Source organism: Camelus bactrianus, chromosome 24 (genome assembly GCF_048773025.1).
Source record: "Camelus bactrianus isolate YW-2024 breed Bactrian camel chromosome 24, ASM4877302v1, whole genome shotgun sequence".
Classification (NCBI taxonomy): domain Eukaryota; kingdom Metazoa; phylum Chordata; class Mammalia; order Artiodactyla; family Camelidae; genus Camelus; species Camelus bactrianus.
In genome coordinates, this window is record NC_133562.1 from 8,021,102 (window position 1) to 8,040,503 (window position 19,402).

The 19,402-nt window shown below is 35.7% G+C and overlaps 2 protein-coding genes across 5 annotated transcripts in view; both read right to left on the minus strand.

Annotated features, from left to right (window-relative positions):
• ESCO1 (establishment of sister chromatid cohesion N-acetyltransferase 1) overlaps window positions 1–9,414 on the minus strand; it is a 46,553-nt gene extending 37,139 nt beyond the window's left edge. For 2 of the 3 annotated variants that reach the window (XM_074352559.1, XM_074352558.1), the window contains exon 1: window positions 1,743–4,136. In XM_074352559.1, coding sequence (XP_074208660.1) covers window positions 1,743–3,290 — 1,548 coding nt within the window. In that variant the 5' untranslated portion in view covers window positions 3,291–4,136. Of the gene's footprint in view, window positions 1–1,742 lie in introns of all 3 variants that reach the window. The other variant, XM_074352560.1, reaches the window with a different exon arrangement.
• LOC141574951 (uncharacterized) lies at window positions 3,831–18,152 on the minus strand. 2 transcript variants are annotated; one of them, XR_012502106.1, is made up of 4 exons: window positions 17,261–18,151; window positions 9,424–9,510; window positions 4,096–4,198; window positions 3,831–3,863 (listed from the first exon to the last, which is right to left on the minus strand). XR_012502106.1 is itself a non-coding variant. In XM_074352563.1 (3 exons), exons 1-3 carry the CDS (start codon window positions 17,744–17,746, stop codon window positions 4,160–4,162), a joined length of 612 nt encoding a protein of 203 aa, XP_074208664.1. In that variant the 5' UTR covers window positions 17,747–18,152; the 3' UTR covers window positions 4,096–4,159. The 2 variants fall into 2 exon arrangements, 1 of the variants encoding a protein (XP_074208664.1); XM_074352563.1 differs by lacking the exon at window positions 3,831–3,863 and having other exon boundaries at window positions 17,261–18,152.
• Window positions 18,153–19,402: the final 1,250 nt, after the last annotated feature.

Here is a 19,402-nt window from a genome sequence, read left to right on the forward strand (position 1 = left end):
AATCACATTGTTGACATCAGTGAAAGTTGGAAACAACCTAAAAGTGCTTTAACAGAGGAAAACATAAACTACTATATTCCTTTCCAGTTATTAAACTATCCACGTATCACTAAATACCAAATATGTTGATTGTACAGTCAAGTTGCTATATAAATATATACACATATATAAAAATACACAATGTTAGCATTTATGTGAACATTTAAAATACAAAGTGCTAAGTATTCTTTTTTTATATATATATACAAACACACATAGACACAGTGAAATCATAAAAATAAAAACAGAAAAGATCCATATCAACTTTAGGAGCATGTTTAACTCTGGCAAGAGAGGTGAACGGAAAGTAGAGGGAAGTATGGTCTTTATATGTGTAATGTACTTTTATTTTAAAAGATCTGAATACAATAAAATGTTAATTTTTGTCAAATACAGGTTGTAGACACAAGTATAATATTGGTATTTACATTAATTACTAACACTATGTGAATAACTGCCTTCTAACTGATGCATTCATTCCCATTTGTACAGAAAATAAAATCTAAGAGTAACATTTGGTATCTGTCCCCTTTACGTTCACGCTGAATTTCAGAAGATGAGAATAGACAATGATCTATTTGTCAGGCTTCTGACATAAAGCCCTGACTCCTCGTTTACTTAAATTTGCTCCTAGACCCAAATGCCCCTAAAGAGAACTTTAAAGCACTCCTACAACTTTATAGTGACCTAACTTTTTTCTCTACTCATGATTTCTCAGAGAATGTCACCGTAGAAAGAATGACGGGCTGAGAATTAGAACACCTGGATTCTAATCTATTTGCGCTATCAAACAGGTGACCTAACCCACATTCCTTTATTGATCTCAGTTCTCATTATAAAATTAAATAACTGAAACAAACTGGTGGAGTTTTTAAAAACCTGTATTATAGAGCTCTAAAATTCCATGCATATAAACTTTCTGCTCATTGGTTTTATATACTGATATTTTACCTATAATTTAGTTTGGAAAGAAATGGGCTCAAGCTGCTCTTACAAAATTTCAAAACTACTTCCTCCGATAATCCTTAGTTTCTTTCAGATATTTAGATTCAGTTTTTCAACTTACTTTTCCATTTAAAAAATTCTCAGCCACTACAATTTTGTTCTTAGCTTGAGGACTGAATTATTCACATCTTTCAGACATTTTATTTGCCAACTGTTCAAAATGGCCACACAAGTCAAATAAAAAGGCATCTCTACTACTAGAAGTGTTTAATTTTTAAATTTTATCAAGTGGGAAAAGTTGATTTGTGCCAGCTGAAATTAATTTTAACAACTTGGTCAGAATCAGGCTCAACTTTAAGTTCTACACTGTAGTCACTATGAAACATAGCATCTGTGGTTACAATCAATAGAAAAAGGAAACAAAATTCATATGTTAAAGGAAAAAGAAAAGCTAGAATTCAACAGCTTCACATAAGCTAGAATTTGTTTGGCTTCACATAAAACAAAAATGAAGTGTGATAATGAGGAAACAATGACAAGCATTCATGTATATGTGAGAGATCTAAAGGAGTCAGGAAGTTCTATCACTCACCACAAGACTGGGTTAATAAAACTCCTGCTAATGACTGAACAGGATTCCTTAACAAACAACTCTTCAGTCTTTTATGACTTAATTCTCAAGCTAAAATATGTTGTAAACACTTACTTCTTATCAGAAAGTACTCAGACACCTCTATGCATGTATGAAAATAGATTACCTTATCTGGTGTTGATTGAAAAGAATCTTTCATCTGGTTATCCAACGGTGGGTCTGGAGGTGGTTTTATTTGATTATCCAAATGACAATTTTCAGGAGGCCTTTTTGTGGCGCTATTAATTTCAACTGTAGTATCATTAATTTTAACTTCTTCAGAATTAATTTCTTTCATTTCTTCCCGCTGGCAAGCTTTATTTTTGTCATCATGTGGTTCTGACCCTAAAAATGTACCATGAGTCACTGGATGATGCATTTCTAATGCTGGTAGTGAAAAGCTGGTTTGTAATAAGCCCAATTTAGGGGCAATTTGAGAGTCTAATTTATTTTGTTGCACAGAATTAAATTTTGAGAGTTTAATTTTAGTCCAGTTGGAGTTCTTTTTAGTTGAGCTGTTAATTCCATTTAGTATACATTTCACGGGCTTTGTTTTTCTACTGGGGAAGAAACGATTACATTGAACATCCTGATTTATTTCCTTCTGATGAAGTATTTGTCTTTCAGTATCAGTCTCTTCCAATTTTATTTCTGTAGGCTTCTCCTCCTTTATATTTTCCATTTGTGAAGATTCCTTTTTTACCTCTACAGTATCTGACTCAATTTCACCAGCAATTTCTTCACAGAGCTGGAGAATGCTCCCTCGTTTGCTCTTTCCTGCTTGTTCCAGCTGTTTATCTACACTTTGTTCAGGCACTGATGGCTGTGAACTTTTTTGGGATTTTGCACTAGTATTCACTTGTGTGTGAACTGACTTTTTCATCTCATTCTTTTTAGAGACCACTGAAGTAGCCACTTTTGACCTTTTTATCTCAGAAGTTGTTACAGGCACAGGTTTTGTTTCCTCTTTTCTAGTATTCTTCTGAAGACACTTTTCAGATCCTTTTATACACTGAGAACTACAAGGATAAGCTGTCTGATGCTCTACTTTGCGTTTTTTTCCTTTTGGGGAATTTATTACTTCATTAATTACTGAATTTTCATCCTCTTTAGAATCAGACTTTATTTCCAATACTTTTCTTTTCACATGTTTCTGATTTGTTTTAACTTTATTAGATTTACTTTGAGTATTGCTACAGTGATCTTTCCGTGTTGATGGCAAACTCTGTTTAACTATTTGAACTTGACCTTGAATTTCTCTGCTACGCAGAGACCTTGTTGAAACCTCTGTTAACTGTTGTAGTCTTTGTGATCTCCGGTTAAGCTGTTCATTTGATTTAGGGGTTTCGTGCATTGATTTTTTCTGAGATAATTTCTTCTTTTTTATAGATTCTTGTTGTGAATGTCCCTTTACAGTCACCATATTTTTATTAATGGATTTACTAGCTTTTTTACCACTGGTTGCTGACCTTGTACTCATACATGTTCCTAATTCAGGTTGATTTATTTTATTTTCATTGGAAGATTTAACTAGTGATTTTATAGCTTCCTTTGGACCTGATTTTTTTGCTAGACTCTTTTGAGAACCTTGAATTTGTGATTCTAGATTCTTATCTTCGCTCTTTTTAATAACACTGGAGGAATTTTCTTTTGATTTCTCCTGAATGGACATCATTCCTGAGTAAGGTCCTCCTTTTCTGAGTAGTTTTGGTGTCCTGACAGGTGTAAATGCTGAATGTCTAGTATTATTACTGAGGAGCAAGTCTTAAAAACCAACTTCAACTGATACTGATATACATTTTCAACAAAAATACTAGCTTGCTAAGACTTCTGTCATCCCTGTGACATCAAAAAAGCTGGCATGAAGGCTGAAAGATACTTGCTTTACTTTAGACAAGGTAATAGAAATTTGAGGAACATTTAAATCTAATCTGATATTTTTAGAACTTTTTATTAAAAAATTTAATTCAAGTTTGATTTATTAACTTTTCAATTAATATTAGTTTTCAAGCCTAGCCCTATTACTGGAGGAGTTATTTATCACTGATCTGTCTGTTTTGACAAAGTTTTTGAAAACTTTTTTCTTCTGAAGTCTACAGTTACTGGCCTTTGAGTCTCTGGAAACATGTCTTACAGCTAACACGTTTCTTTCCTTGTTTGCTGAGTCTGTTGGTTTAAAGTTCTTATCTAACCTCTTCTGTTTAATAAAATACTCTATTAATATAGATATCCTTTTGTGCTGCCATTTCTGAAAAATTAAAAAAAATTAAAATCAAATTTTGTACAATCCAAGAAATATAGCAATGCTAACACTATACAGAAATAACTATGATTTACATAAAACCTAACTTCTCTTTCTGAATTTAAGACTAACAGACAAAAGTATCCCAAGTACATCCTTATAAATAATTGATAACTTGTCTTATATAAACAAAGAATAGTTGAAAATCAGTCTACTTTTTTTTTTTGAGGTTACTTACAGTTCCTTTCCCACAAGACAGAATTGACCTTTTAGCCACCATAACTCATGAAACTTTGACAAAATCATTCCTTATAATTTCCTTTTAACACATTACACAGCACCTAAAAGAAAAAGTATTTAAAACGTTTAAAAGGTACAAAGGAAAGATGTAACTATTCATTTACCTCTCATCAAATCTATTGATCAATATGTCATAATTTTACAGTCCTACCATTAGTCTTCAGAGCTCAATTTACACATGGTACGTAATTTTAGTATTTCTAACATGAAGTAAACTATGGTACATACATCCAAGGAAATAAATTTTTCTATTTCATTGAAGAAATCCACTTTATGTGGTAGAAAAAAGTTTTAAAATACAAAAAACAGTTAATAATACAGACATAAAGTAAAATTCTATTTGTGCACTGAGGAAAAACAGTGCACGAATAACCATATACATAGAAAAAGGGTGACACACAGTTAAAAAGGCAAATTTAAACACATATTTACCTCTCATTAATACCTACTGAAAAAAAGCAATAGATCAAAACAAAACCATAAACCCAAAGGATAAAAGAACAAAAGTATAGGTGATAAAAATAAAAAGCACAGAAGCTACAAAGGACAAAGGACAAATAATTAACCTCCAGATGCAAGAAAATCTGATCCTAAACTAGAAATGAGTAAAACCAAACGAGAAGCAGCTCTACCACAGAATCTCTCAGGAAGCAGAAATTGGCAGTACCAGGTTCCAGAGATGGGGAGGAAAATGAGACTCAAAAAAGGAGAAAGACTCCCAGACTGCCATTCCAATTAATACCACCCAGAAGACTACCCCTGCAGCACTCCCTAAAGACTAGTATACATTTTTGGAAAGTTGCTGGGGGGAAGGTCTTTGGTCTTGGGGCTCAACAGTCACAGCTGAGGGAAGAAGTATCATACTGACAACAGAGAGAGTAAGTACACATACTGATTACTGAAGCCCACTCCTTCCACCCAAAGGCCTCTGCCTACTCAAGAGTCTCCCAGAGGACAGCAGCCAAGCCTATGCACTGTAGGAAGGAAACTAAAAGATCATTTTCTAATAAATTTGACAAACCTAGAGAAAAGACCTAAAAAATGCTGATAGAGCCCACAGTCATTAAGCACACACCCACACACACCCACACTCTCCCTCCCTTCTCTACAGGCAGACTACCAAACCAACCACGATTCAAACACACAGTTTTACTTTTTAGTGTCTCACTTGTTACCATGAGCAGATAAATAAGAATCACTACATACATGAGGAAAACCTTAAAATGAAAAAAGGAAATAAGTAGCTTGGGAGACACAAACAATGCACAAAAACTAAAAATAAGCTAATTTACCCATGAAACAAATATACAACAAAAATTCATAGTATAAAATGGAATTCTTGAAAATTAAAAATATAAATTTAAAAGTCAACAGAAGCATTAGAAGACAAAGGTAAGAATATCTCCTATAAAGTAAAACAAAAACAGCAAGATGATAAATAGACAAAAAAGAAAAAGGACCATCCACATATTGTCCAGTAATTAGGGTTTTAGAAAACAGGAAAAGTACTGAAAAAAATCAAGAACTCAAGAAAGTTTCCTAGAATTGAAAGACATGAATTTCCAGATTAAAAGGGCCAAAAGCACAATGGATGAAAGAAAGATTTTAGAAAGTTTATCATGAGGACAAAAAGATGACCTTCAAGCTTCTAGAGGGGAAAAAACCTTGACCACATAAAGAAGATAAAAAATCAAAATTACATCAGATGTCTCAACAGCAAGAGCAGAAGAGAGATAATGGGAAAATCCTTCAAAGTGCTAAAAGAAAATTATGTCTAATGTAGAATTCAATGCCCCCAAAATAGGATATTTTCAGACCTATAGGGCTTCAAAAACTTTATCTCCCACACATCTAAGGGCTATTAGAGAAAGTGTACCACAAAATGAATAGGTTAAAATTATTCAGAGGAAAAGAACAAACAAGGGAGTTCAGAAGAAAAAGAAAAAGGAAAACAAGAAAAGATAACCTGTGTGCCTTTACTGAAGTTTATATAAATAAGTTATAAGAATTTTTTAAAATAATCACTATTCATAATACAGATACATTTATATAGCCACTCCTGATTCTCTACTCATGACAATAAAAGAAACAAGCTGGCAGTTGAAGAACTGAGAATATTTTCAAATATATCTTCTCAATATCAAACACTTCTGGAGTGTACAAACCAAAAACACAAGTATCAACCTATATGCAGTGACACAAAAAGTCTCCCATTAAATTCAGCAAGTATTTTTTTTAAAGTGTTGCATAGGTGACATGATTAAAGAGAAAGATGAAAAATTTGAAAACTTATTTGCAAAAAAAAAAAATCCAAGATAATCAACAGAAAAATTATTGGTATGTGAATTTAGTAAGGTAAATAGGTTAAAAAAAAAAACCTTAAAAATTCAAAAGCTTTAAATAAACAACAATCATATGAAATATATAAAAGAAAATACCAGATACTAGTTACAATAACACACATACAAATCAACGTAAAAAGTTATGTGGTATATACACCTGTAACTTACATAAAATTTTACATCAACTGTATTTCAATTTTTTAAAAATCAGAAAAAGTAATAGGGTGTAGATTCATCCTTCCTGATACTAAAATAGTTAGCTGTAACAAAGAAAATTAGTCCTAATACATCAACAGACAAGAGATTAATAGAACAGAACAGAGACTCCAAAAATATGTCTAAATGCATAAGGGAATTCAGTGCATGAAAAGATGGTATTAATTTCACTAATTTCAATTTAATGAAAAAAGATTATTCAACAGTTGGTGTTAGGACAACTGGGTAACCCTCTGAATAATTATGGTTTAAGAATAAGGTAATATCCAGGACAAATTAGTCATTAAGAATTAAAACAAGGAGTTGAGCCAAGATGGCGGAGTAGAGAGACTCACAGATCACCCTCTCCCACAAATACACCAAGAATTACATCTACAAACCCACTGAATCACACAGAACACCTACAGAACTCTGCCAGTGTCTCTTGCTTTGATATAAATACAGGATTCTCACAAAATCCAATAAATGACAAGTTTATACTGTATAGCACAGGGAATTATATCCAGTATTTTGTAGCACCTTATGGTGAAAAAGAATATGAAATGAATATATGTATATTTCTATATGACTGAAGCATTGTGCTGTACACCAGAAACCAACACAATGTAAACTGATTATATGTCTATAAAAATTTTTTTTAAAGAATTAAAACATAAAAACAGATTAAAATGTGGGAGAATTTTACTGTTTTCAAAATGGGAAAAGCTTTCAAGCCTTGTGTGAAAACTCAGAAGTCAAGTTTGGGGGAAAAACTGGAAGAAAAAATACTGGCAAGGAATAGCATAAGCTTACCATCATAATATATTCACCAGAAATAAACCACAGATGGCTGGTGTGATAATATCAGAATAATATAAATTAGAACTAAATCAAAATACCATTTTTCACCTATCAGACTGGCAAAAGATTAAGTTTAACAGTCTTAAAAGTCTGTGACATTGTTACTCTGTCTATTGAAGATGATTCAATGTCTATCAGGACAATTTGTCAGTATCAACACTATAATTGCTAAATTTCAAACAATTTCATTTCTAAGACTTTATGTTACAGATAAACTTGCACAAGAGCACAAAGACATAAGTAAATAAACACTGCAACACTGTTGGGGATAGTCAGTCTATTGATACAAACAGCCATCACTATAAACTGCTTTGTAATTAATGATACATTCATGCAACTGAGTATCATACAATCATGTCAAAGCAGAGATGAGATTCAGGCAAAATTCCCAAAGGCTTTTTATACTGTAATTGACAACCTGACTTTAAAATTTATGTGTAAAAGCAAAAACCATGTACAGTAGTCAAAGCCATTAAAAAAAATTTTTTTTGAAATACTGATACTATCCAATTTCACAACTTACTATAAAGGTACAGTAATCAAGACAAAGGGACACAGAGATCAATGGAAGAGAATCCATAAACAGACCCAAGTGATTTTCGCCCAAAGTTCCAAGGCATGTCCACGGGGAAAAGAAGAGTCTGAAAAAAAAGTGTTGGAACTACTGGATATACAATGTCGCGGCGGTGCGAGGACAGGGAACCACACTATCAACGCTTACCTCACACAACACACAAAAATAATCTGAGACTGATCACAGACATAAATGTAAAACTGTAACATTCTAGAAGAAAAAAAAGGCAAAAATCTTGGAGACTGAGTAGACATAGTTTGTTTTTTTTTTAAGGAGGGAATTCTACTCATTCCACATAAAAACTTGTCCAAAAGTCTTCAAAGCAGCTTTATGTACAATAACTGAAATCTGAAAACAACCCATAAGTCAGGTGAATGGATAAACAAAAATACGGTGTATCAATATAATACGTAACTACTCAGCAATCAAAAGGAACAAACTACTGGAACCACATGGATGAACTTTACAATCATGGGGCTGAGTGAAAAAAGCTAGACCCAAAGAGTACATAATGAATGATTCCACTTTTTAAGAAATTTTAGAAAAGGCTAACTTATCTACAGTAACTGAAAACAGATGAGTCATTGCCTAGGGTCAGGAGTGGAGGGAGAGATAGACTTTTAGAGGTAATGGAAATGATCTGTATCTTGATTGTAATTCCAAGTGTGTAAATCTGTCAAAATCCACCAAACTGTATATTTTAAAAGGGTGTGGTTTATTACACATAAACCATAATAAATCTGTCCAAATATAGAACTATAAGTAACTGATATGGACCTACAACAGAGAAACAGTGTTAAAACCAAATAAAGCAAGGTGCAGAACAGGGTGTATTTCCCTTAGTGTAAAAGCAGAAAAGGGAGACAGTGGGAAAATGGAAAGGTGCAGAAACATGTTTATGCACACAACAGTTAAGGAAGGATACACAAGAAACCAGTAATAGTGAAGACTTCTGAGAAAGAGAACTATGGGACCAAGTGCCAGAAGTGTGGAAAAAAACTTTTCACTATATACCCTGTTTTATTACATAAAATATAACCTTGTCAAAAAAAAAATTACAGGGTGGTGGGTATAGCTCAGTGGTAGAGCGCACACCAAGCACACACAAGGTCATGGGTTCGATCCCCAGTACATCCGTTAAATAAAAATTAAACAGTAATAAATAAATAAACCTAATCTGCCCCCCCAAAACTAAAAATAGTTAATTTCTCTGAAAATATTAAGCATATTTATATTAAGCACACTGACTAATAATCTTCACAGGCACTAAATTGCAATAGTATAAGCCACTTACCTTACTGAAATAAAAATCACGTGTAACTTTTTTCTTCAAGCTGATGGATGATGCTTTTAATAACTTCCTGGGTGTTTGGTTATTAATCTTAAAAAAAAAAAAAGAATTCTATAGCTAAAGTAAAACAATCTACTAAAAAGCATGAGAATACAAAAACAGTATTGTCCATTAACTGCCTATTAACTATTAAAACAACTTGGATTAAGCTAGACAAAATAAACAATGGCCTAGTGAGGATTTTTCACTACTAATACATTAAAAAATTATGAGGTGCAAAATAGTCACTTCATTTTTTAAACTATATACAACAGATTTGGTTTTTCTTCAAAAATAACCACCACCTTCTACCCAAACTACACTTCCATAGAAGGAGTATATTTTCCTTCCCAACAGATGCTGAGCTGGACCACATGTCTTGCTTTGCCTTCATGCTGGACACAGCATGCTTCCTGCCCCCAAGAGCATTGGCCATCTGATGATTTGGCCAATGAGATGTTAGCAGAAATGATACAATCAGAGGTCTGAAATGTCTTTGTGCAGCTGATCTTGCCCTTGTTACCTCTGCCATCACCATGAGAAGAGTTTCAGCAGGTAGATGCTATACCTTCAGCCTAGGCCCCCAAATAAACACAAACAGTAGAACCAAGCCAAACCCCAAATGAGGTGCCAAGCCCCATACACAGTGAGAAGTAAAGCTCACTCATACTCACAGCTAAATCTAAGTCACCTAATCCACAGCAGCTCTGCAGATGTATAAACAAAAATAATTAATTGCAAACAAAAAATAATTTAAGCCACTGAGTTGTAGGGCAGTTTCTCACACAACAATAATACACACTGCAGTTAAATTTTCTAGGAAGCCTCAAATTTACCCAAGATTAAATCTCAGAGGTACAATAACTTGGGGGAAAAAAAAAAAGAAAGCTTATTTAACTTCCTTGTGACTTTAGTGTCAAGAATTCTAATTTTAAAAGTGATAAATTACCTTACTTTACTTCTTTTCCTCCCAATTTCTAAATATTTTAACATTTGTCAACTGGGATCTACCACAGAAAAGAGGTAAAGTGATACACAAATCTACAGTAGTTGTCACTCACCTGGGCAGGTATGCTAAGGATTATTTCACTTTAGTTTGCCCTACATATTAAATCATCATTAACCTAGCATTATACAACTTAATAACACCTCTATTAAATAAAATCTTGCAGTCAAGGACCGAAATGCACTCTCTAACCTGTTAACAAATTGACAAGATCCCTCCACAACCCAGAGCTAGTTTATTAACATAATTCTAATGAAATCAATATTGGGCCCCAAAAACAATAATCAAACTTTACATAAAATGACCACTTCGGAAAACCCATAATATCATTTATTTAGAAAGATAATTTACAAGATACAAGTTAGAAAGTACCTAAAAATTTAACAGTACATCCAATTTCCCAACAGTACTTCATAATAAAATATACTCAAATTTTAGTCATTAAAATACTAAGCTTATACTTTTCTTAAGTATGATTTCTTATGATATAAACTAAAATTTCCAAACATCTGGGCACTTTCAACTTAGAATTTTGTTCATTTCTAGTATAATGCATAACTGAATCACTTTGCTGTACACCTGAAACTAACATTGTAAATCAACTACACTTCAATAAAAAAAGTAAATTAAACAGTCTTTTCTATACAACCCTAAGACTATTTTGCCCAACCTGCTCTGTATTTCAAACACCATTGGAAACTTTAAGCCATCTCAAGGTATAGTAATTCTGTCAAAAGATTTACTGCAGAATCTAGCTCAGCACACCTCTCAATTTCAAAATAATTTACTAAAGAACTACTTCCCCAACTACTACAAAAGACTCTTCAGTTCCATAACATACTGACGCAAATTCAGAAAGCTATCCAACCAGCTGGGAAAGATCTTGCTTCTGAGATCGCAGGATAACTTCTCAGCAATAATCAGTTTGAACCTGGCACAAAGTAAAGACTGTAAGGTCTACAGCATCAGACTTCTCACAGTGAAGACATTCAACTTGCAAAGACCAAGTCTAAGGCCCTAGAAGCCATACACACCCACCAACCAAATGCAAGGTCCTCATATTGGTTATCTTTTCCTTTATTATCTTCCTCCTAACTCTCCTTTCACCGTTGATCTCCCCTTTTCTTAACCCTTTCCCTTTGGGAACCCACATGAACCCTTCCCCAGTGAAATAAGTTTTCTACTTTCAATCTCTTCACATAATGCAAATTCTACTTCCTAGCTTTAATTGAAAATTGGGTCTAAAAATTTCTAAAATGTCCAATAAATACTTAAGAGATTAAAAAACATTTTAAGCAACATAAACTAATTACTACTAACCAAAAACATAAAATGTCCCAACTGAAGCAACAATAAATCATTAATTTATTAGAGAATGCGATAGAAACACACACAATAACACAAAGTATTGCCCCTAATAAATTTTTCCAAACATTCAAAGACTAAATCTCTGTCTTACACTAGATTTATAATAGGTATTCAGTAAAACTGAGTATTCTCAACATTAGTTAAACACTAAAAAAGACAGACATGGACAATTTCATCTTTTAAATTCTCTTCCTCAACCAGCCTCTAACAAATTAGCATTTCCCCAAGATTTATCCTTTTACCACAAAAGACACGTATTAGATAATTTCACCTATACTCATACTTTCAACTACTACCTGTAAACTGTTAACACACAAATGAGTATCCCCAACATAGATGTCCATCCCTAGTGCTACTCGGATATCTAACAACATACTGGACATCATCCTGTTGTCTTAAAGGCACTTTAAATTCAATTGTCAAAGAGTCAACTCATTCCATTACATCCATTCTCCACAATTTATTACACTAGCATCCATCCACATCAAGAAATTTTTAAAAAAAGAGAGAGACAATTTATATGAAGCAATGATCACAATAGCCACATTTATATTAGCAAATGTATCCAAAACAGCCCAAATGCCCGAAAGAGAATAAAACAAAATGCCAAGGTAGAATTTTGATAGTCACTGGAAATAAGAGGTATGTAAACTGCACAAAGTAATTTTGTAAGAAAGAGATAAATTAATGTGTCATATATATAAATATACTAAACACACAGAAACATATTGAAGAACATTAAAACATCAATAGTGGTTACCTGCAGGGTGGTAAAAAAGAGAGATGAAAGGATACACAAAGAATGAAAAAAATACCTCCCCATTTTATTTATATATTTACGCATGTTTGAATCTTTCACATCAAAAAAGAATGTACTTATCACTTGTGAAATAAATAACTATGTAATCTATGTAAAACATATTGGCAAAGCTCAAAAATGAATCTGGGTATGTTTACACAATAACCTGTTCACAAATGTTCATAGCAGCATTGTTCTTAAGAGCAAAAAGTAGACAAAACTGTCTGTGAACTGAAGAATGGATAAAATGTGGTATATCCATATATTGGAATATTATATTTAGCCATAAATAGGAATGAAGTACTGATACACGCTACAACATGGATGAACCTTAAAAACATTATGCTATGGAAAAAAAGCCAGTCACACAATACCACATGTTGTATGATTCCATTTATACGAAATGTCCAGAACAAACAAAGCTGTAAAAACAAAAAGTAAATTGGTGGTAGTAAGCGACTAGAGAAGAAAGGAAATGAGGAATAATATTAATATAGGTACAGGGCTTCTTTATGGAGTGATGAAAATATGCTAAAATTATAATTCACAACTCTGAATATACTAAAAAACCACTGAGTTGTATTCTTTAAAGGTAGATTATATCTCCATAAAGCTATTACCAAAAAAGTGAATCTGAAATGATCTAATTTTAATATATATCAGATTTTTAAAATAAGTCTAAATTTGCCTTAGGAAAATCATTTTCTGTTTTTGTTTTTGAAGAAAAATTTCATTTAGTGACCATGGTCACAAAAAAGTTTCAAATACTAGCTGAAATGATTTAATAAAACAAATTTCCATGTTAACAGGATAAACTTAAAAGATACTAGTATTTGTTTTATTTAAAAATTCAGTTTTCTGATGGGTTAAAATAGCCTAAAAGTACATATCCTTAAATGTAAGCACTAATAGATGCTGGGGACTGGCATATTCCCTATCCCAAATACCTTACAGCTATATCTGCATTATAAAGGATAACATGTAAGAAAAACTGTACTATCTGTAGGGAAAAAAAATTAAATTATATTTGCCTTGGCCACCTCTCTTGCCTTCTGAGACGGCCCACATTCTGTCTATGGAATGTGTATCTCTCTAAATGAACGTCTACTTAAAAAAAAAAATATTTTCCTTTCTCTTAATCATCACTAAAGATGATACAATAGAAACATTTCCTAATATAAAGCCCTTAGAACAGTTCCTGGCACATCTTAAGCACTTATTAAGTATTAGCTCTAGCAGTAATTAGCTATGATAATTAATGTTACTGATAAAATAAAAAAAAGAAAGCATAAAAAAGAAAATATTTATCTTAGTTACTCCTGGTTTCACTTAACTACTTGTCAACTCTATTTCCTTATTACCATTATCCCTTTCAGCTTCAATAATTACATTAATCCTAAACTATTAAATTATTTACATTAAAACAGTAGTTCTCAAAGTGTGGTTCAGGGATTGTGGGGATTCCACAGACCCCTTAAGGGGGTTCATGAGATCAAAATCATACATGGGTAAAGATCAATTCAAAATGCAAACAAAGCAATGAATTTTATTTATTTTTTTGCAGGGGATGAAGGGGAGGTACTTAGGTTACTTATTTATTTTTTAGAGGAGGTACTGGGGACTGAACCCAGGACCTTGTGTATGCTAAGCATGTGCTCTACCGCTTGAGCTATACCCTCCTCCCCAAACCCCAGACCAATAAATTTTAATGCAACATTGTATGGAAAGTACACAGGTATGGTTTCAGATTCCACACTGCAACCAACCTTTAAGAAATTACTATTTGTTGAGTTTTGTTGCAGAATCAAAGAGTATCACAACTATCTGAAAATGTTATTAAAGTACTCCTCCCAATACATCTGTGAAGCTGGATTTTCTTCATATACTTCAACCAGAACAACATATAAAGATTGAATACAGAAGCTGATAGAGAATCCAGCTGTCTTCTATTAGACCAAGCATTAAAGGGATTTACAAAAATGTGAAACAGCTGCCATTCTTTCACTAAATGTTTGTTTTGGAAAATAGTTGTTTTTCATTTTAAAAAGTTATTTATATTAACCTGTAATTATCTTATTAGTTATTTTTTCAATGAATTAATAAATATATTTAAGTTAATTTCATAGACAATAACTATCAATAGATATAAGCCATATAAACAAAAGCCATTTAGAGTCCTACATAATTCTGAGAATGTAAAGGGATCCTGATCAAAAACTGTGAGACCACTATATTAAAGTAATACTTAAACTGAATCACTATGCTGTACACCAGAAATTAACACAACATTGTAAATCGACTATCCTTCAATAAAATAAATAAAATACTTAATACCCCATTTTTATTTATATTCTGAGTTTTTATCCTGTGACTCTTCACATATGCAGCCATAAATGTTTAAAGAAAGCTGAAGAGAATAGATGACATAAATATATCTTTCTCCAGGTGTTCTATAACGCAATTAAGCATAAAATGTAGCTCCCTCAAAAAAGAAGACAGGAAGGCCAGGTAAACAGAATGATGTGTTTGTTAAAAGTAACCACGGTATCTGTAACACAAAACTTGTGCAGAAATAGAGCCAAAGAATTTTGTGCCCCAAAACAAGGATGCACAGAAAAACATTAAAGTCTAGGCTTCAGAAGGGTTAACAGAGTCCTTAAGTAAATTATGTATGGTAACAATTTTACTGGAGTTGACTTCTAACTACCATCTAAACTTCTAATCACCTTCAGTAGAGGTTATTCAAAGAATTCTACGTGCAACATAAAGCTGCTAACAAAACTCATGAAAAAATATTTAACTATTAAAAAATACATTGTAGAATGCTAGTCTCCATTATTAGAATAAATAGTCAGCTCTGTGCTGTAATGAATTACTAAACTTAAAAGGGCCATCCAACAAAAGGGTTAGTTAATAGCATTCATTAATTAGGGTCCCTTTTCAGTTCTTCTGCAAGCATCATTCATAGATTTAAATTCCTAGCACAAAATCTTTTCGGGGTGGATGTTTTAAAAAAAATTACTTTTTCACTACATAATTATAATACTAATCAATGAAAAATGACAGCGTATTTTCCTCACCCAGGAATTTGTAAGGTGGGCAGAAGCTCATAATGCAGGGCGTTTTGTTCTGAGAAGGGTACTTCCAAAAGTCACACATCTGACCTAAAGAGCATATACTACATTCGGCCTAAAAGAGAGAAGTGTCTCTGTTACAGTTTTCTCATTTCCTCACATGCTTTAGGCTTAAATTTGCACCTTCCAAATTAAGCACTTTTCAAGCACTTTTCGTCCTACTCTTCTAATTTCATGGTGAGAATTTTTCAGTTTTACAAATTAAAAAATGTTGCACTAGTGTTGGTACCCTGTGTAAACTAATCAAAAGAGGCTGAATATAGCAGAGTTCAGGGCATCCAAAATGTCTTAAACTGAAATCAGTGTTTTATCCAGCTTTTAAGAAAATATTTAGGTGGGGAAAAAACAAAACACACCCACATTCTACTGTTCTACTAAGTAGCACTCTTTTATTGATTTCTGAAAAGGCTACTTATTGACATATCATTTGCTAACATTATTTATCATGACCTACAATTACTTCCTGCTGAAAGAATCCCTTTTCAGCTATCCAAAGGCTACAGAAAACAAGGTTCACAGTACTTCTCAAACCTCAGCGATTTAACTCCTTCCTCCTCCCCCGCCCCTTCTCCCGGAAAATACAGTGCGTGCAGGGTTTTCAGAACTCAACATTTGGGGCTGGGGGAGGGGTAGGTTGAGAGTGTCCCCCAATTTTTGGACATGATTATCTATCCCGTTCTGCCTGAGTAAAACAAACCTTCGTTGTAAAACAATCTTATGAACAGTGGTAAAAACCGAGGACTCAATTCCCTTTTGCTCCCATCTCTCTTTACAAACTTCACCATGGCCGTCAATGCACCCATACTCCAGAGCAGCCCTACCTGTGCCCAGAACCTCTTGTCCGACCAGAATTACTCTATGACCTTGGAGCCGAGCCACGGCTCCCCTCCCATGCTAAGGACTGTGAAACCAGGATCCCCGCATCCCGCCCCGCAGACTGCAGAGGCCTCAGGGTTCACGCCGGGTCAGCGGGTGGCGGCGGGGCTAGGGAGCGAGCCGCAGAACCGCAGCTCCGAGAGGGCCGGAGGGGCTGCTTCGCGGGGACGCCGGAGGGGAAAGACGCCGGGGACGCGGACAAGGCCCGGGACTACCTGAGGGCCAGGGCCGACACCGCCCCGGCCGTCGCAATGGCTGCACGCCACCTTGGGGGTCTGGAAGCCCGCGCGGCCGCCTAGGGAGCCCGGGCCTGACCCGTTCTCGGCCACGGCCCCCTATTACCTCTGACTGCCTAGCGGGCCGCCCGCAGGTGATGCGGGGACTGGGCAGCCAAGTCGCGCAGGCTGGTTGCCTACCTCAGGGGACCGCGTCTCTGAGACGCCCAATCCCTCCCAGGAGCGCCGGGAGCCGGGAGCCGGGACCCGGGGAGGAAGAGGCGTGCGAGGCAACACGACACAGAGGGTGGGACAGGAAGGGGGAGAAGCGTCCGGCTCTCCGGCGGGGCCGGCAACACGGAAGGAGGAGCCGGCGGCGGGGAAGGTGGGGACGCTAACGTACCTTCCTCACTCCTGGCAGAGGGTCCGACGCGACCCAGCAAAACGTCTCACATCCGGGTATCAGGAGGTACTCAGCTGCTTCTGCCGCCACCGCCTCCTCTCCCGCGGCGCAGAAACACCAAACTTCCGGCGACGCCGGCGAAGCCTCGCCCGTCAGATGGGAGTCACCTGGGACCGTCTTGGGCGCGCCTGCGCAACGTTCCTCTTCAGCCCGAACTGACGTGCCCCGAAGAAGAAGATGGCCGCCACGCTCGCTGCGTGTCACGCAGTTTTTCACGCGGGCCGGACCGCCCGGCATCGGGGAAAGGCGAACCGGCGTCCGACCGCAGCGCAGGCGCAGTGGGAGGCCGCGCGTGCGCGCACCGCGGGTGGGCGCCTCGCCCGGAAGTGGCGGCAGCCGGCTTTCACCCGGTAGTGTCTTGGAAAAAAGCCACCCGCGCCCTCGGCGGTGGTGGTTTGTGGTGAAGCTGCGTCGCCACCGGTTCATGTGTTGGTTGCAGATACTGCCGTCTGCGACTTCTAATTCACATACCCCTAATCTTCGACATGTGGCAGTGTAAAGAAAAGGCGAGGCAGTCGACCCTTCTCTCTCCTGACCCGACCCTACACTCCAGCGCCTCTCCGAAATGTAGGGCTTCGGCTTCTCCTTGCACACTTTCCTCCCTGGGCGTCAGAGCACAGGCGTCCACAAGAAGGTGTAGATTTAGTCATGGCGGGTGTCCAGGCAAAGCTTTGGCTCTTAGAAGACTCTAAAGATAGAATACAGGCTTCTCTGTGATTCTTGGCTTCCCACATTGCTTTATTACTTTTTAATTGAAGTATATAGTCAGTTATAATGTGTCAATCTCTGTTGTACAGCGCAATGTCCCAGCCATGCGTACACACATTCGTTTTCATATTCTTTTTCATTAAAGGTTATTACAAGATACTGAATATAGTTCCCTGTGCTATACAGAAGAAATTTGTTTTTTTATCTATTTATATATAGTAGTTAACATTTGCAAATCTCAAACTCTCAAATTTATCCTTCCCCACTCCCTTTCCCCTCTGGTAACCATAAGATTGTTTACTATCTCTGGGAGTCTGTTTCTGTTTTGTAGACCACACTGCTTTTGAGCATGCCTTCGGGGCTGCTCTTTCCTTACTTGCAGAACTCTGAGGATGACTAAATGAGTACTCTTACCTTTGAAAATCTGAAGAGAAGCGATCTTAGGTGGGTTCTCCCCTTCCTGCCAACCAAATCGTACTATAAGTTTGTGAGTGATGTTTGTCTGCTGAGGATACATCGTCCACAAAACTTTATTGACTGGGGAAATTCTGTGAGAGATATTGGTGGTGAAACCATTGGCCACATCATCATACATTGTGTTATTTGGCAAAAGCCTTCTACTGGCTCCCATCCCCAGTCCCTGATACATTCATTTGACCCTTAATCAACACAAGTTTAAACAAGTCCATTTTTACGGTTTTTTTTTTTTTAAATAATAAACACTACAAACAACAACAAATAATAATAATAAACACTACAGTACTAAACAATCATCATCCATTGGTTAGTGGAATTGGAGGATATGAAACTGGGGATATGGAGGGGCGATTGTAACTAATGTATGGATTTGCCACTAAGCAGAGGGTCTATTTCCCTAACCCCAGAGTTGTTCAAGGGTCAATAGTGTACTATAATGGCATATGCCAAAAGTCTTAAATGGGGGGAAAACTCTGGAGTAGATTGCCAACCAGGTTAAAGCTGGTTATCTCCCAAAGTATCTGACCTATATTTGCCTTCACTTTTAGATTGTTAAACAATTTGTAGGATTTCTTTTTGTGTGGAAACCACTTTATCTTTAGTAACAAACTCTGGTAACAAACTCTGGCATACACAAACCATATTTACAAGTTTTCATTCCCACAAAATTGGCCTCTGCTTCTATATGATCTATTCCACTATACTTGGGAATCCTTACAAATGTCACACCATATGAAATCACATGTATTTTTGATACATAAGATATTCATATTTGATGTATTATTCATGTCTGCAATTTATTCAGGATTTTCTTTTCTAAAACTATACTCAGCTGTTTAAGCATGCTGTGAAAATACAAAATAGTTTGCTTTCACGATACTGTATTATAAATGCCAA